The 14,239-nt window shown below is 35.4% G+C and overlaps 1 protein-coding gene across 1 annotated transcript; it reads right to left on the bottom strand.

Moving 5' to 3' along the window:
* Nucleotides 1-6,195: 6,195 nt before the first annotated feature.
* Nucleotides 6,196-9,935, bottom strand: LOC103830114 (nitrate regulatory gene2 protein). The gene is made up of 4 exons (XM_009105861.3): nt 8,001-9,935; nt 7,745-7,926; nt 7,458-7,681; nt 6,196-7,391 (listed from the first exon to the last, which is right to left on the bottom strand). Exons 1-4 carry the CDS (start codon nt 9,364-9,366, stop codon nt 6,653-6,655), a joined length of 2,511 nt encoding a protein of 836 aa, XP_009104109.1. The 5' UTR covers nt 9,367-9,935; the 3' UTR covers nt 6,196-6,652.
* Between the last annotated feature and the right edge of the window lie 4,304 nt (nt 9,936-14,239).

The following is a 14,239-nucleotide window of genomic DNA, read 5'->3' as shown; positions in this document are numbered from 1 at the left end:
GTGGTGGAAAATTAAAAATTGGATTTTTTATATATTATTTTATTTTTCTCTTTTGTCTTGTTTGACTCCTGAGGTAAGTTTCTAATACGGTGTCTCCTTCTTGTCAATGATAACATGCCACTTCAAAATTAAGTTGAAATTAACCCAAATTATGGTTATAATTTTAACTATTAGTAAAAGTATTTATAAGGTCAGTTTTGAAGTTTGCAGTGTTTCATTTGGGGTTTATAAACTGTTTTATATTTAACCAATGGATTTGAATATTGAAAAGCCAAAGAAACAGAAGAAGCCAACTTCTTTTTGTGTGTATATTATATACTACTATAATACAATAATAAAAATGATTCGGATGTTCAATGATATACACTTTGTGGTACCAAAAGAGATTTTGGGAAAATCACATTATTTGCCAGCTCAAAGTGTTTGTGATTGGAGTGACTTATCATCGACCATTCCTACTTTTTCTTTCTCCATTTTTTTCTTCTTTTTTTCCAGCACAATCGATTTTTTTTTGCGCCTAGTTATAAGTATCTAGTTATTTCAAAAGATTCGTACTTGTATATAGTGTAAAGATAGGTGTGAAGAAAAATCTGGAGTTTGTAGAAAGTTGACTTGTGAAACCGTGTGATATTTAATTCTGATTCACATGTTTCTTCTTTTTTTTGCATATCTGTTTATATTTCTGGATTGTTGACGTACCTCCTAATTAGAGTAATGTTAGTTTTATTTCCACTAGAGTCTTTGTCCGCGCTACGCGCGGAAAATGGGGTTGAAGAAATAGTTAAGTAACATTTTTTAATATTATTAAGAATTTATTTGCGAAGTTCAATTATGTTTTGTTTGAAAGTTGACATTTTCTATAAGTTTTTGACATAGGTGGATGGATTAAAATGTCAGGAAATAGATGATAATAAATTGGTTTAAAGGAAGAAAACAGATGAGAAAATATTTTGTTGCAGTCAAGCATAATGTAAGATATTGAGGAACAATAATGTTTTTAGGTTGAAAGAATTGTATACCATAAAAGTCACACCTATCAAAGCCACATGTGCGATCAAGTTTGATAACTCAATTAGTTATGAAAATATACCGTGAATAATATATTATTATAATTCACTTAAACTTACAATCATAAAACTTTGGTTTGAACGCTGGTGGATTACATATCTGGTGGACTACGAAATACATTCATAATTTAAAATGGTATGATTTTGAATAAGGAAATATTATATCTTAGGAGTCATAACACACCTTTTGGTTTGTTGCGTGATCCGAGTGGACGTCCTCTTTTTCTTTTATGTGTGTTAAAATTATTTTATTTTTTTTTGCAAAAGAGCTTGAATTTTTCTTTTTTTGAGGAGTTGGTTGCATTGTTATCCCGTGGCAATGGAATAGGGAATGGATGCTTGTGCATGGTCGGATTAGTAAATATTTTAAAGTTTTTTGTTTTGTCGAATAAGTATATTTATGAATTTGGCTACTTAACGGGAGTTAGGGGATTTGGGGTTTAAGTAGCATAATATTGGCATTATGTAATATTGACATGACTATTAATATTGATGACACATTGTATGGCTAAATATGACATATATAATTATATTTAATGTTAATTTATAATTTTGGTTAAGGTAATAACTCATATATTACAATTCATGTTGATATATTTTTTAGTAAACTTTCAAATTATGATAATAATTCATACATCATCACTAAAAAAAATATATTCGAATATGATAATAAAATTTCGAAATATTGTTTTGTTTTAATATAATTAACAACTTCATAACTAAACTTAAAAAAAAAACAAAATTCTATACTTAAATAAATACTTAATCGTTAAATCTTTAGTATTTTATATATCAACAACTTTAAAAAAATTAGTTTTAATTTTTGATAACTATACAATTATTTATACAAATTTATTTATTTTAAGTAACCAAAATAGATAGATAGAAAAATCTATCTAAGTCTAAGATTTTAGATATATACATATATATTCTTAAAATAATTTCAGGAAACAAATCTATTTTTATTTTAAGTTTAGTTAATTTATATGTAGTTAATTCTATTATATGTAGTTAAAACAAATACTAAAATAAAATTCTTGGTATAGCATAAAAATAATTCAATGAAAAAAATAATCTATGATTTTGTAAAAATTGATTACTAACCTTCTTTAGTTTTATCAGATTTGTCGAGAGCAGCTTCATCCCATCTATAGTGAAATTCTTAATTTTGTAGTTTATATGTAATTATACTACAATATATTTTAATTTATATTTTATTAGGTTATCAAAACGATATATGAGTTATGTATTTAAAAATATTTTCATCGTTTATATGGTTGTTGTGTTTTCAGGAATTTTCAATTTACGTTCCTTCAAGACTTTTGATCTTAAGTTTTGCAAGGCTTTTGAATTCTTTTAGAACAATACGACTTATCATTCGAAATTGGAAGATGCTATTATTATTATTTACTTGCGAATTCTGTCAGCAATTTGTTATAAGAAGAATTCACCAGCTATACTCTTCAGCCATTCGATCACTATTTTAGTAATTCGAATGAGTTAGAATTTTATAATATCCGAGGAGACAAAAAATTGGGTGAAAGCCATTTGTATTATATTTTTTTGTGAGGGTGGCATTAAGTTTGGTTATTAAAAATATATGAACTATTTTCAATTCCATTACAAAAGACATTACTCTGTACATATGTCAGGCTCAATATAACAGAAAGATCATGTGGGTGGAGATTATTATATTTTTCTATTTAATACTACAGAAGTACGTATTTTACGTACCTGCAGTTTCCAAAGGGGGTGTAGGAAGTGGGTTCTCCTTCATTCCTTTCATATCTGGACCTTAGAAGAAAACCAATTGTCAGTTAGAGAGTCATATTAAGATTTGTATTCTGTTGGCTTGTAAAAGAATTTCTTACACTTACGTAGTCTCTTGGATTAGTGTTTGGTTAGAGCTTGGTAGACAGTTCCTATGGTGATTTCACTATTGATTTTGATAATAAGAAACAGAAAGCTGGGTTTTTTTGTAATGTTTTTAGAAATGGTTTAATTCTCTCGGAGGAAGTTGAAGAAGAATGTTAATGGCTAAGATATGATAATATTTTTTTACGTTATTGGAAGAAAATAACATTTACTCTCTTGGGTTTGACTTGTTCTATAAGGCCTTAATTTATGCTATTCAATAGGTTTGTTAATTCTTTTATTTTAGTTTTTTAAAATAATTGAAAATGAGATTATTCTTGTCGTTAATTGATAGATTCTGCTGCTTTTACGTGAAAATCAAAATCTATATTATCAGTCTAGATTGTCTTCTTACCTTCTCTACATGATCTCATGAGCAAGTTCTTTCGCACTCTGTGGAGATGAATACGATTCGAACTTTGAATTCATGGAGAAGTAAAAAATTTGGCAAGTGAAATAAACTCTGGAAAGCAGAAACTGAAAGAAAATCATGAGTCTATAATAAATCTGAAAACAAACACTTAAACTGCAATGAACCTTGCAAGCTTTGAGAACGCTTACGCAAGCTCTAATTCCCACACTTGGAGCGCTTAGCATTCTCTATCTCAGCACTGTAACAACTCCTTTTACTCCCCTCTGCAGAATCCACATGGCTTTTGGATGTTTCCTCCAAAGTTGTTGAGTTTATAAATTACAGTTCCCTGCAATAACATAAGCAAAACCAATATAAGTAACCAAAGAACGTCTTGAATCAAAAAGTGGGAACATTTAACAAAACAAAACATAAACATCAATTAATCACAGAGTGTCCTTCTTAAAGTAGTTTAGTGAAAAAAGTAACTGACTTTGTGAACTAATATATATATGAATACGTTAAGAGATGATATAAATAGCTAAAGCTTCTCCTTAGAGATTCTTCTAACTTATCTAAGCATAGTGGTATCCAACTGCTGTACCTGTTCGTCGATGAGCATCATCTCCAGGCCAATAATCGTCTTCTTCACTGGGTTCCAAGCCTCTCAGAAATGGATGAGCCGGAATCGCAACTGAGCTTCGTGGTGACCCAGTGAGACATCTTTGAAGAACATGAGTTTTTCATCGTGATTGAAGGAGACAATGGACTTCCCATTTGATTTCATCGCCATGGATCGAGGTTTGAGTGGTTCTAGGGTTTTGATTTGAACACAGGAAGAAGAACAGTATATAAAGAAGGAGGAAAGGAGGGAGCCGAAACGAAATCATATAGATCAAATTGATTGATCGAAGTGGAGTCGAGAATTGAATGTGTGAAAGTGAATCGATGAGAACTCAGCCGAGAAGTTTCGAGCGGAGAAGACGAAGTAGGGGAGGAGAAGAGACTGCGCGGATCCATAGTAGGATTGGAAGCTCTTTTTCGAATTGGGCTAATTGCTTTTTTTTTCAAACTGGGCTAATGACACTCTCTTGGCCCACTGTTGTTGGGTTTAATTATTTCTGTATTGATTTGGGCATTTTTTACTTAATATATGCACATTAGAAACAAAAGCCCAAAGTTTTAATTGAAATGTTCTGATTGGCTAAATTTAATAAGTGATGTGGACAGCTTTAGAAGGCTTTATTAGTTCCTTTTAGCTCCTTAGAGATTCTTCTAACTTATCTAAGCATAGTGGTATCCAACTGCTGTACCTGTTCGTCGATGAGCATCATCTCCAGGCCAATAATCGTCTTCTTCACTGGGTTCCAAGCCTCTCAGAAATGGATGAGCCGGAATCGCAACTGAGTTTCGTGGTGACCCAGTGAGACATCTTTGAAGAACATGAGTTTTTCATCGTGATTGAAGGAGACAATGGACTTCCCATTTGATTTCATCGCCATGGATCGAGGTTTGAGTGGTTCTAGGGTTTTGATTTGAACACAGGAAGAAGAACAGTATATAAAGAAGGAGGAAAGGAGGGAGCCGAAACGAAATCATAAAGATCAAATTGATTGATCGAAGTGGAGTCGAGAATTGAATGTGTGAAAGTGAATCGATGAGAACTCAGCCGAGAAGTTTCGAGCGGAGAAGACGAAGTAGGGGAGGAGAAGAGACTGCGCGGATCCATAGTAGGATTGGAAGCTCTTTTTCGAATTGGGCTAATTGCTTTTTTTTTCAAACTGGGCTAATGACACTCTCTTGGCCCACTGTTGTTGGGTTTAATTATTTCTGTATTGATTTGAGCATTTTTTACTTAATATATGCACATTAGAAACAAAAGCCCAAAGTTTTAATTGAAATGTTCTGATTGGCTAAATTTAATAAGTGATGTGGACAGCTTTAGAAGGCTTTATTAGTTCCTTTTAGTATAGTATAGATTTGAGTATTAATTACTCTGCTCCGAACGAAAATGATTACTTTTATGCATATAAGTCCTAAAAAATCTTTTTACGAAGTTTACTTATAAACAAAATATTTCAAAACTGAAAGACAATTTCGTTGTCATTTGGAACTCTGAATGTGTATTATATATACCATGGAAACCACATAACCAAATATGGTTAAATGTTCAAAATCGTATATATTCATTTGTTAACATTTGAACTGCATACTCTAGATTACCAAAATTGAATTGAATATGGTTGTGTGGTGCTTTTTGATAGAGACATCCAGACTAAAAATCCTTGTCAACATATGGATCAGCTTTCAAACATTTAATTTTTACTCGTATACGGTATACCATCATACTATTTTGAGTTTTGTTTGGACACCTTGAAAATAGTTTGTATGTTCTTAATTTGGATGTTTGCAAATGAAAAGTAGTCTTGCAATGTTTCTGCTATTTACTAGCTTTCGAGGTTACAATAGTTGCCTCCTGTGTAGAAAAGGCAAAGAGTGAAGTGATCTAAAGATTCTCCAATGTAATTGGCTTTCTTTATATGATTAGATGCTCAAGCACTATCTCCAGTATATAATAAACATTCATCATTAGCCTATGGTTGGATCACAACAATAACTTCTGGAACTTATTCTATTCATGTTATCATTTTATTTAAATTTATTACTTATTTTACAACAAACAAACACACGAAAAAAGATTTGTCACACGAGACGTCAAGTTCACGCTAATCATGTTTGGCACGGCAACACAAAGTCGTTAACTATTGGCGCAGGCACTAATTGAGAAAGAATGGACCACCGTGTTTAGTACTACTAGTATTAAAGTTTCACGTGAACAATGTTTAAGGCTGGTCAGGTTAATGATTGGTAATAGTTTGCAACTTATCATAAAATGATTACATATTTTTAATCTTATGTTAAAAGAAAGAGAGACTTGCCTGCTACTGACCTTCAGATTTTACAAAATAATTGTTGAGAACGCTACCAAAAGTTTCATCCTAAACGTCTTATGTATACACTGCCCTAATTTAATAACCATTAGGCTCAAACTAATATCTGCAACCTGCATCATATGTGGTAATGTAACAAGTCATCAAACCTTCCTCTAAACCATCCGGTTCAAAGCCTTTCTGCACTAAACCGCATCTATATAAACCAAACAATTGGCAGTAGTAGTCTCTCTACACGGTTTCTGCCTCCTCTTAGATCATCATCACGATGGGGCTCTTCTTGCCCAAGTTTCAGATGGTTTTCTAGTATACCAAACCGTATAGCCCAGTGTTCCAGCATTGCAAAGATCTTCCTCCTGTTTTGCTTATTAGTCCTCATCCGACTCAACTTCTCGTGGAGCAGTTTCTTCTTCAGCGCGCACCAATAGATCATCATAAGCCCTCACAGATTCACCAGTGAACCTCTCCATAGCTTCAAAAATCCGCTGCAAACTCCCTTGCAAACTATCGTTGCTAGTATCACTCTGGTAGACAACGTTCCCAGACAAAGAAAGACTATCACCAGGCGCCACCAGAACCATCTTCTTCTCCAGCGCTTGAATCTCTCTATGTATCCTCTGCTCCTCCCTGTCCATGTTCCTACCTCTCTTCTCCGAATCCCCCTGCCCCATCGTCGTCGTCTCCAACCGATCTTGCTCCCAGAGCTGAAGCACGCTTGTGGTGAAGCTACGCATCGCCTCGATAACTTCCTTCTCGGATATCCTGTCCAGAGCTTGAGACCATTGGTTACATATCACAAAGATCGGTGGAGCTCCGATACGACCAGGCGAGAAAGGAGCGATGCCGTCTGGCGTCTCCTCGGGCTCGTAGAGAAGACACTTCATGAGCCATTTGTTTAACTCTCTCACGTAGCCTTTCTGCGCGCTGACCCAGTTAGAGAATCCTAGTATCCAGTTAATAAGCTCGTGTCCTAGCAAACTAGTTGCCTCTAGATGCTCTTCACCGAGTTTCTTGCTCGCTCTTATGGGACCTAACCCTCGAGCTTCCCTGATGGCTTGACACTGAGTTTGATGACACTCGAGCATTGTTTTCCACATTGTCGTAAGCCTAAAAAAAAACATTTTCAAAATGAAAATAAATAAACAAAAACATGTAGAGAGGCTAAGCTTTTACCCTTGAATCAATGCATTAAGTTGCGGCCATAGATCTTCGTCTCTAATTTTATTAATCGTCACGGAGATTTTATCAACAACCTGAATCGCAATCCTTATCTTCGTTGACATGTCTCTCACTAGTTTACGAGTTGTGTCTACTTTGGTAGCTTCAGCACCTCTTTCATCTAAACGCTTTAGCTTCCTTAGCTTCTTCTCGTGGGCCACACGCAACTTCTCCTCAGCCTAAACAAGAGTAGAAAGCTTAACAAAAAAAAACATATCAAAAATTTTAAGACCAAACATTACCTTCACTTCGTGGTAAAGCTTCTTCTCCCATAGATGAAGCTTATGCAATGTAGAAGAAAGATTCCTCGACCGTGAAGCAAGCTCTTCTTCAATGTCTGCGTAAGTAGGCGGCGCAGTAGCAGCAGCAGCAGGAGCAGAAGATCCTCCTCCTAAAGGTAGCGAAGGATGTAACAATTTCGAAACTGCAAACAAAAGTTTTAAACCTTTTAAAATTAATCTGTTTGCATAAAAGTTGTTTTTGAAAGCTTATTATTACCATGTTTACGACCGTAAGGAAGCTTCCCCACTTCAAGCAGCTTAGCGATCTCGCTTCCTGACTCCGCAGCTTTCACGAACTGAGTCTCAATCTCTTTAGCAACCTCGTGCACCGCACGTGGCCCTCCACCGCCACGTGGCGCCGCGGCATTGCTCCGTCTCTCTTCGTTGCCAGCGTCTTCAACAACCGTCTTCTTCTCAACAACGTGCACTTCGTACTCCACGCCTTTCTTCTCCACCGACACGCTCGGCCTACTCTGATACATCGCCGCATCTCCGCCGCCGCTAGTGCTGGCCCCTGATTTATCGACAACCGGCGGCGGAGACGGAGAGGGAACCTCCTCTCTGTACACGGCAGCGGGAGGCGGTTGGTGATTACCACCGCCGCCGCCGACGCCGGCGGCGGCGGCGGCGAACTTCGGTCTGCCGTGAACTTCCTTAACAACCTCGTAGTGAGAATCGTCCTCCTCCAGCTCCGGTATACCTTCCTCCTCCCTAAGCTCCCTCGAGTCACGACTCGGAGTGTAGGGAGGGTAGTAAGTATCGAACGGATTTAAAAAATCCCAGCCGTTAGACCTAGGCGGCGACGGAGGAGGCGGAGGCGGTTTAGTGGTTGTACCACTTGAAGAAGAAGAAGAACCGTAGTAACCGGGTCCGGTATTTGAGTAACCGAAATAATTAGGAGGATAAGGATTGTAAGAAGAAGAAGAAGATGATTCACCTTCGTAGACTCTTTGAGGACTGCTTGGTCTTTGCTCGTAGATCACCGAAGGAGGCATGGACTTGTTCTTCATGTAATTCATATGCATATAGGAAGGAGGAGGAAGCTGCTGCTGCTGATGATTATGATGACTCATCATTTCCGGATTCGGGTACGGGTACGGGTTATAACCCGGTTGTTGTTGTTGGTCCATGTAAGGTTCGTGTATGGGGAAATGGTGGTGTTGAGGAGAGAGGTGATGCAACGAATCCGAATCCAAATCGAGGTGGCCTTCTTCGTCGTCGTCGGAGTTTGAATCCGAATCCGAATCGAATTCGAGATGACCCGAGTCAGAACCCGAACCGGAAGGTAGTTTTGATTTTTTAGGGGATTTATCTTCGTCGGGGTCGCCTTTTCTGTGAGGAGGGAGGTTGAGTCTCGGAGAGTCACCTCCTCCGCCGTTAGCGCCGCCGGAAGCGACGAAGCGGTGGTGGTGGTTGATGAAGAGGTGGAGGGAGTGGCCGATTCCTCTGAGCGAGTTGGTGTACGCCACGTGGGATTCGGATAACAGGTTGCGCTGCTGGATGGCGGCGTCTAGGAAGGAGCAGCGTTCGCGGCAGAGAGCAACCGCCGGGAGATCGTCGAGCTTGGAGCTCGTACAGCCCATTTCAATAATTCAACAAAAAAAAAGAAATTAATTAAAAAAGAGGAAAATAAAACGGAAAAAAAAAGAAAGAGGAGATTTGAAATCTGATAAGAAATTAAAAGGAAAGAGAGAGAGAGAGAGATGGAAGGTAGGTGAGAGGAATTGGAGATGGAGGCGCATATGGGGTAAAGATGGTGTGGTTTGATGGTGATAGAAAGAAAAGAAAAGAAAAGAGTTGAAGTGATTGTTTTCTCGAGAAAGTATTATTTTCAGTTTTTAGGCCTAGAAATTGAAAAAAAAAAAAAACGAATGATTTAGCTCTCAAAGAAAATAAAATAAAATAAAAGATAAATAAAAGTAAGAACAAAAGGAAAAAACAGCAAAGGACTGTGGAGGAATCTTGCCAGCACCGAGATTTTCGTCTGTTTCTCCCATTAGATGAGTCGGTGTTTTTTTTTTTCCTTTATTTTCTTTTTCTGGTAATTAATCACACTATTAATCCTTTCATTAATTAACCGAGTTTTCGAATAGGAAAAGCTTTTTAGGACAGTAGTACTTTGAGAGGTTCAGACAGAAGACATGGATCTTAAAAAAAGATACGGGTAGTACTTCTGTTCCTCTAAAGTTTAGTAGAAGAAGTATTTGGCTTTAGGTTTGACGGTAACTTTGACTCGTTTTGACCATTTTTGTTATATATTCTCCAAAACACCCTTAGTTGTAGTCTTTAATTACGTAACGACAGTATTTGATTTGGACAATTTAAATCGTACTAGTATTATTGCATGATGGTAACGGATAACGTAAGGGGAATTAAATGAGGAATGTACAGCATTTGTGTGTGTTTAAATAATTTATTGATTAGTTACTTTTAAACCGTGTTGGTTTGTGTGTTCAAACTAAAGACGTAACTAAATGGATGTTGTTACCAAAACAGAACTTCAGGCTTCAGGTGTGATTGCTAACGTCGTCAGGGTGGTTATTCCTCTCTCATTGACTAGACTTTTACTTTTATTTTATCGATGCATTATATCATCTGAATGTACATATGTATGTTGTAGTGTGTATGATACATTAGTACTAATATATAGCTAAGGTTCAATACAAATTCAATTGCAGGAGTCAACCCTATATTCCAGATTCAACTGTGAAAATATTAATTCTTGCATTGCTAATTTATAGAAATTTTACATTATATAAAACCTCAAAAATACATTGATACATGAAACAGATACATAAATTGATGCTTTCGAGCTCCAGATATACATTTCAAACTCAGGTTTTAAAAACATCGGTGATGTGATCCATACAGTTTCGGCAAACAAATGCAAAGAATTATTATCGAAATCTTTGTTTTAAGTTGTCATTTTAGCTTTTCTCAAAAAGGGGTCATTTTACCATCACGTGAATATTGCTTCCATTATGTTACGCATATTTGCATGTTAGCTATAAAAAATGCAAAAGACATGTTTCTTAAAATATCCTATATCTCAATTCTATCAAAATTAAAATTTTAAGGATAATACTTGACAAAAATCCTATATTGTTTAACCGGAGTCGCACAACATTACAACGATTTTTTCCTTTTTAACTTCTCGTCGACTACTAAGGATTAACAGTCTAGAACACGAGTACGCACATTGGCACAACAAAACAAATCACAGGTCAACTGCGGGATAATGTGGTGACGTGAGTTTACAGCACAGCGTTACAACAATCAAACAATGACCCTGCAGCATGAATTAGGACACATAAGGATACTTAGACCATCTCCAATCACACTCTATAATTTCCTCTATATTTCACTCTAAAATAGAGTAACTCTATTATAGAGTTGAATTTGCTCCAATGGTTCACTCTATAATAGAGTTACTCTATAATAGAGTGAAATATAGAGTATTCTTGTTTTTTCACTCTATATTTGGAGTAAAAAAATAGGATTACTCTATATTTCACTCTATTATAGAGTAACTCTATTATAGAGTGAACCATTGGAGCAAATTCAACTCTATAATAGAGTTACTCTATTTTAGTGTAAATTATAGAGGAAAAAATAGAGTGCCTTTGGAGATGCTCTTAGCATCGAAGCCTTGTAACAGTTATCCAAATGTTATTTACCCAGAATAACTTGGTGCTGAAGCAATCCCTTTTGTCCATTCTATTTTCTTTTTGCTTTTTTAACGAACTCTTTCTACTTTGCATGTTTGTCTTCTTTTTTTTTGCCTTTTTACTGCATGCTATATATCCTTTATCGCTTGGAAATCTGGTGAGACAATCAAAAATCGGTCTGTGTTATACCGCATATGCATGGTAACTGTAAATACAAAATACAAGTAAAACTAATCTAAAGACAAAAAGGCTTCTACATCTTTAAACCAAGTGTGTTAAGATGTTTCAATAGAAAATAAATTGATGCATGCGATGGTTTACTACTTGTTTTTTGGAGAAGACGACGTCCATATGCATGGTGCGTATTTCTATGTTGCGTATATATATCGTAGATTGTAAATTCTAGATTAATAACGCTTTGGAACATTAGCCTGGTTTTACCAACGATAGCGTGGTCGTAGATCAGCTCCTTGGAAAATTGGTCAATGTGCGAATAACCATTGAGTTCAATAAGAGTTGGTCATGTGGATGTTTTATATGACAAAAGTTTATAAGTTCTCCCAAAAAGGAAGATCCTATTCAGTTCAAAAAAAGAAGAAGAAGATGATCCTATGGATTTCAACACGAGATCTTCCATATAATTTTCCACAACGCATTTGCTATTGCCAATTTTAATAGTCCATTAAGGAGACAACATCTAGTCAAACAGTGGATTCTTTGTATATCGACCGATCTTTTGAAATCGTACGGGGAACGTAAATAAAAGTCCACTTACTCCCGTCAATAACATATAATTCAATAATATTCATGTTTTACCTGAAATCTAAAATAGTTGAGCTCATATTCTAACAAAAAGCAAAAGCAAAATAGATATCATATTACTGTTTGACAAATGTCCAAAATCTTATTAGTGATGTTAGGTGCAAAATATAAGAGGCCGTGTTGATTTAGAGATATAATGTTTTGAGAAAGTTACTTTGGTCCCCTGCCCAACTTCAATGAGTCAATTAATTGTTACATTTTAGGGAAAGCGTGACGAAGTAAACTTTATATAGTATATACTTGTAGTGTATGTAAATGAAAATGTACAAATATATATAGAGGGGAGTGTTTAAAACTACAGTAATAAACCATTGAATTTAATGCATTGTGACGTCGTCTTCTTCTTCTTCTTGTTCCTTTCACCTTTTTATTTTCCTCGCTTTCTTAATTTGTTCAGCACCATTTAATTTGTTCTGGTTCTAAAGTCTATAATTCTATATAACAGTACACAGGGAAATTGTCTTTGTGTTAAAGCACATGACGTCTACTGTTATATAGACTAGAACTAGAGCAAATTAACCGAAATACTTCATTACTTTATATTATAAGATAATTCTATAACGTAACTATAAAGTTTGTAGCAACACTTTGTCATAATAAAAGATTATCTGGGAGTTGTAAATGATAATTTTTAGTCAAAAAACAAGTTGTAACTGATTTATTCTAAGAGGCAAAATTATGTACAAGATTTTGCGAGCTTTTGCTAAAACAGTACTGTTTACACATGTTCACAAGCTGACTTCTAAGAAGGGCCACTGCAGTGAATCCATATCCTGTAGAAAAAGAATAGCCTCAAAGCTACTTGAAAAATAACAGTTGTTATCCCGAAGGTATCTTATTTGAGTTTTGGCCACATTCTCTATACTCAAATTATGAAATTACTATGCAACATTACTGACTGATAAAGTTCTGATTTATTTATACTCTATGCAATAGTAGATGCTAGTGACAGATTAGGCCGTGTATATATATGAATAAATGAGTGGGAGAAAACATTTAGTATGATACAAGTCATACAACGATACAACTATTCTATTCCTCGGCTATCTTAGTGGGTTTGGTAGTTCTGGTCAGTAAGATATAATGTTATCATTAATGGTAGCAGATTTAATTTAGGGTTTATAGGAAGAATAAACAAAACACGGAAAGTCTTTGAAAGATGGGGAAGAATTCGGCAGGCACAGAATAATTGGGCGACGACGACAGGTGACATGTGACACCCATTTCACTGGTGACACAGGTTCCTTATATAGGCTCCGAATGGTAACAGCGGATTGAGCGGTGCGGGACAAGTGGTTTGACTGCGGTGCGGTTCTGACAGTTATAAAAACATATAGATATATGGTATATGTAGAGATTTTTGTTACTGTTGACTGCGGTACGGTGCGGGACGGATGTTACCATTCGAAGCCATAGACAAACTTTTCATTTCATCTTTTATGTTAGTATTTAAATATGAGTATATAATAATAATAATATATAGTCTTAGGTCTACCTCAGTACCACGTCCCACTAATTTTTTTAGTCATTTTGTGCATGCATTCCAATGCAACATATAGATTTCAATGAGGAAATATCGTATTTTCTAGTTGAATTTAGTTAGGAATTGTTAGGAAAGAGCTTTTTCTAGCTGTGATGCTACAGTTGAATTAAAATCTAACTTAATACATGCAAAAAAAAAAGCGGTTGTAGTTGAGCAAGCTGCATTTTGCTAAATTTTAATTCAATCTATTAATTTGTTTGTAATAATATACAATATTTTAATATATTCCAAAGATGTATATTATTTTCTTAACTTTATGAAATAGTATTATGTTTTGTGTTTCAAAAAACTTCACATGCACTATAATTTTGAGGTCTTATTTTCTCAATAGAAACCTTTAATAATGAAAATGATAAAATATCCAGGGAGCATCAAGTGTTGTGAACCATAAGGGAAATGTTTCAATGGCTGTAAATATTTTGA

This window comes from Brassica rapa, chromosome A01 (assembly GCF_000309985.2).
Source record: "Brassica rapa cultivar Chiifu-401-42 chromosome A01, CAAS_Brap_v3.01, whole genome shotgun sequence".
Lineage (NCBI taxonomy): Eukaryota > Viridiplantae > Streptophyta > Magnoliopsida > Brassicales > Brassicaceae > Brassica > Brassica rapa.
This window is presented reverse-complemented; position numbering and strand designations above follow the sequence as displayed.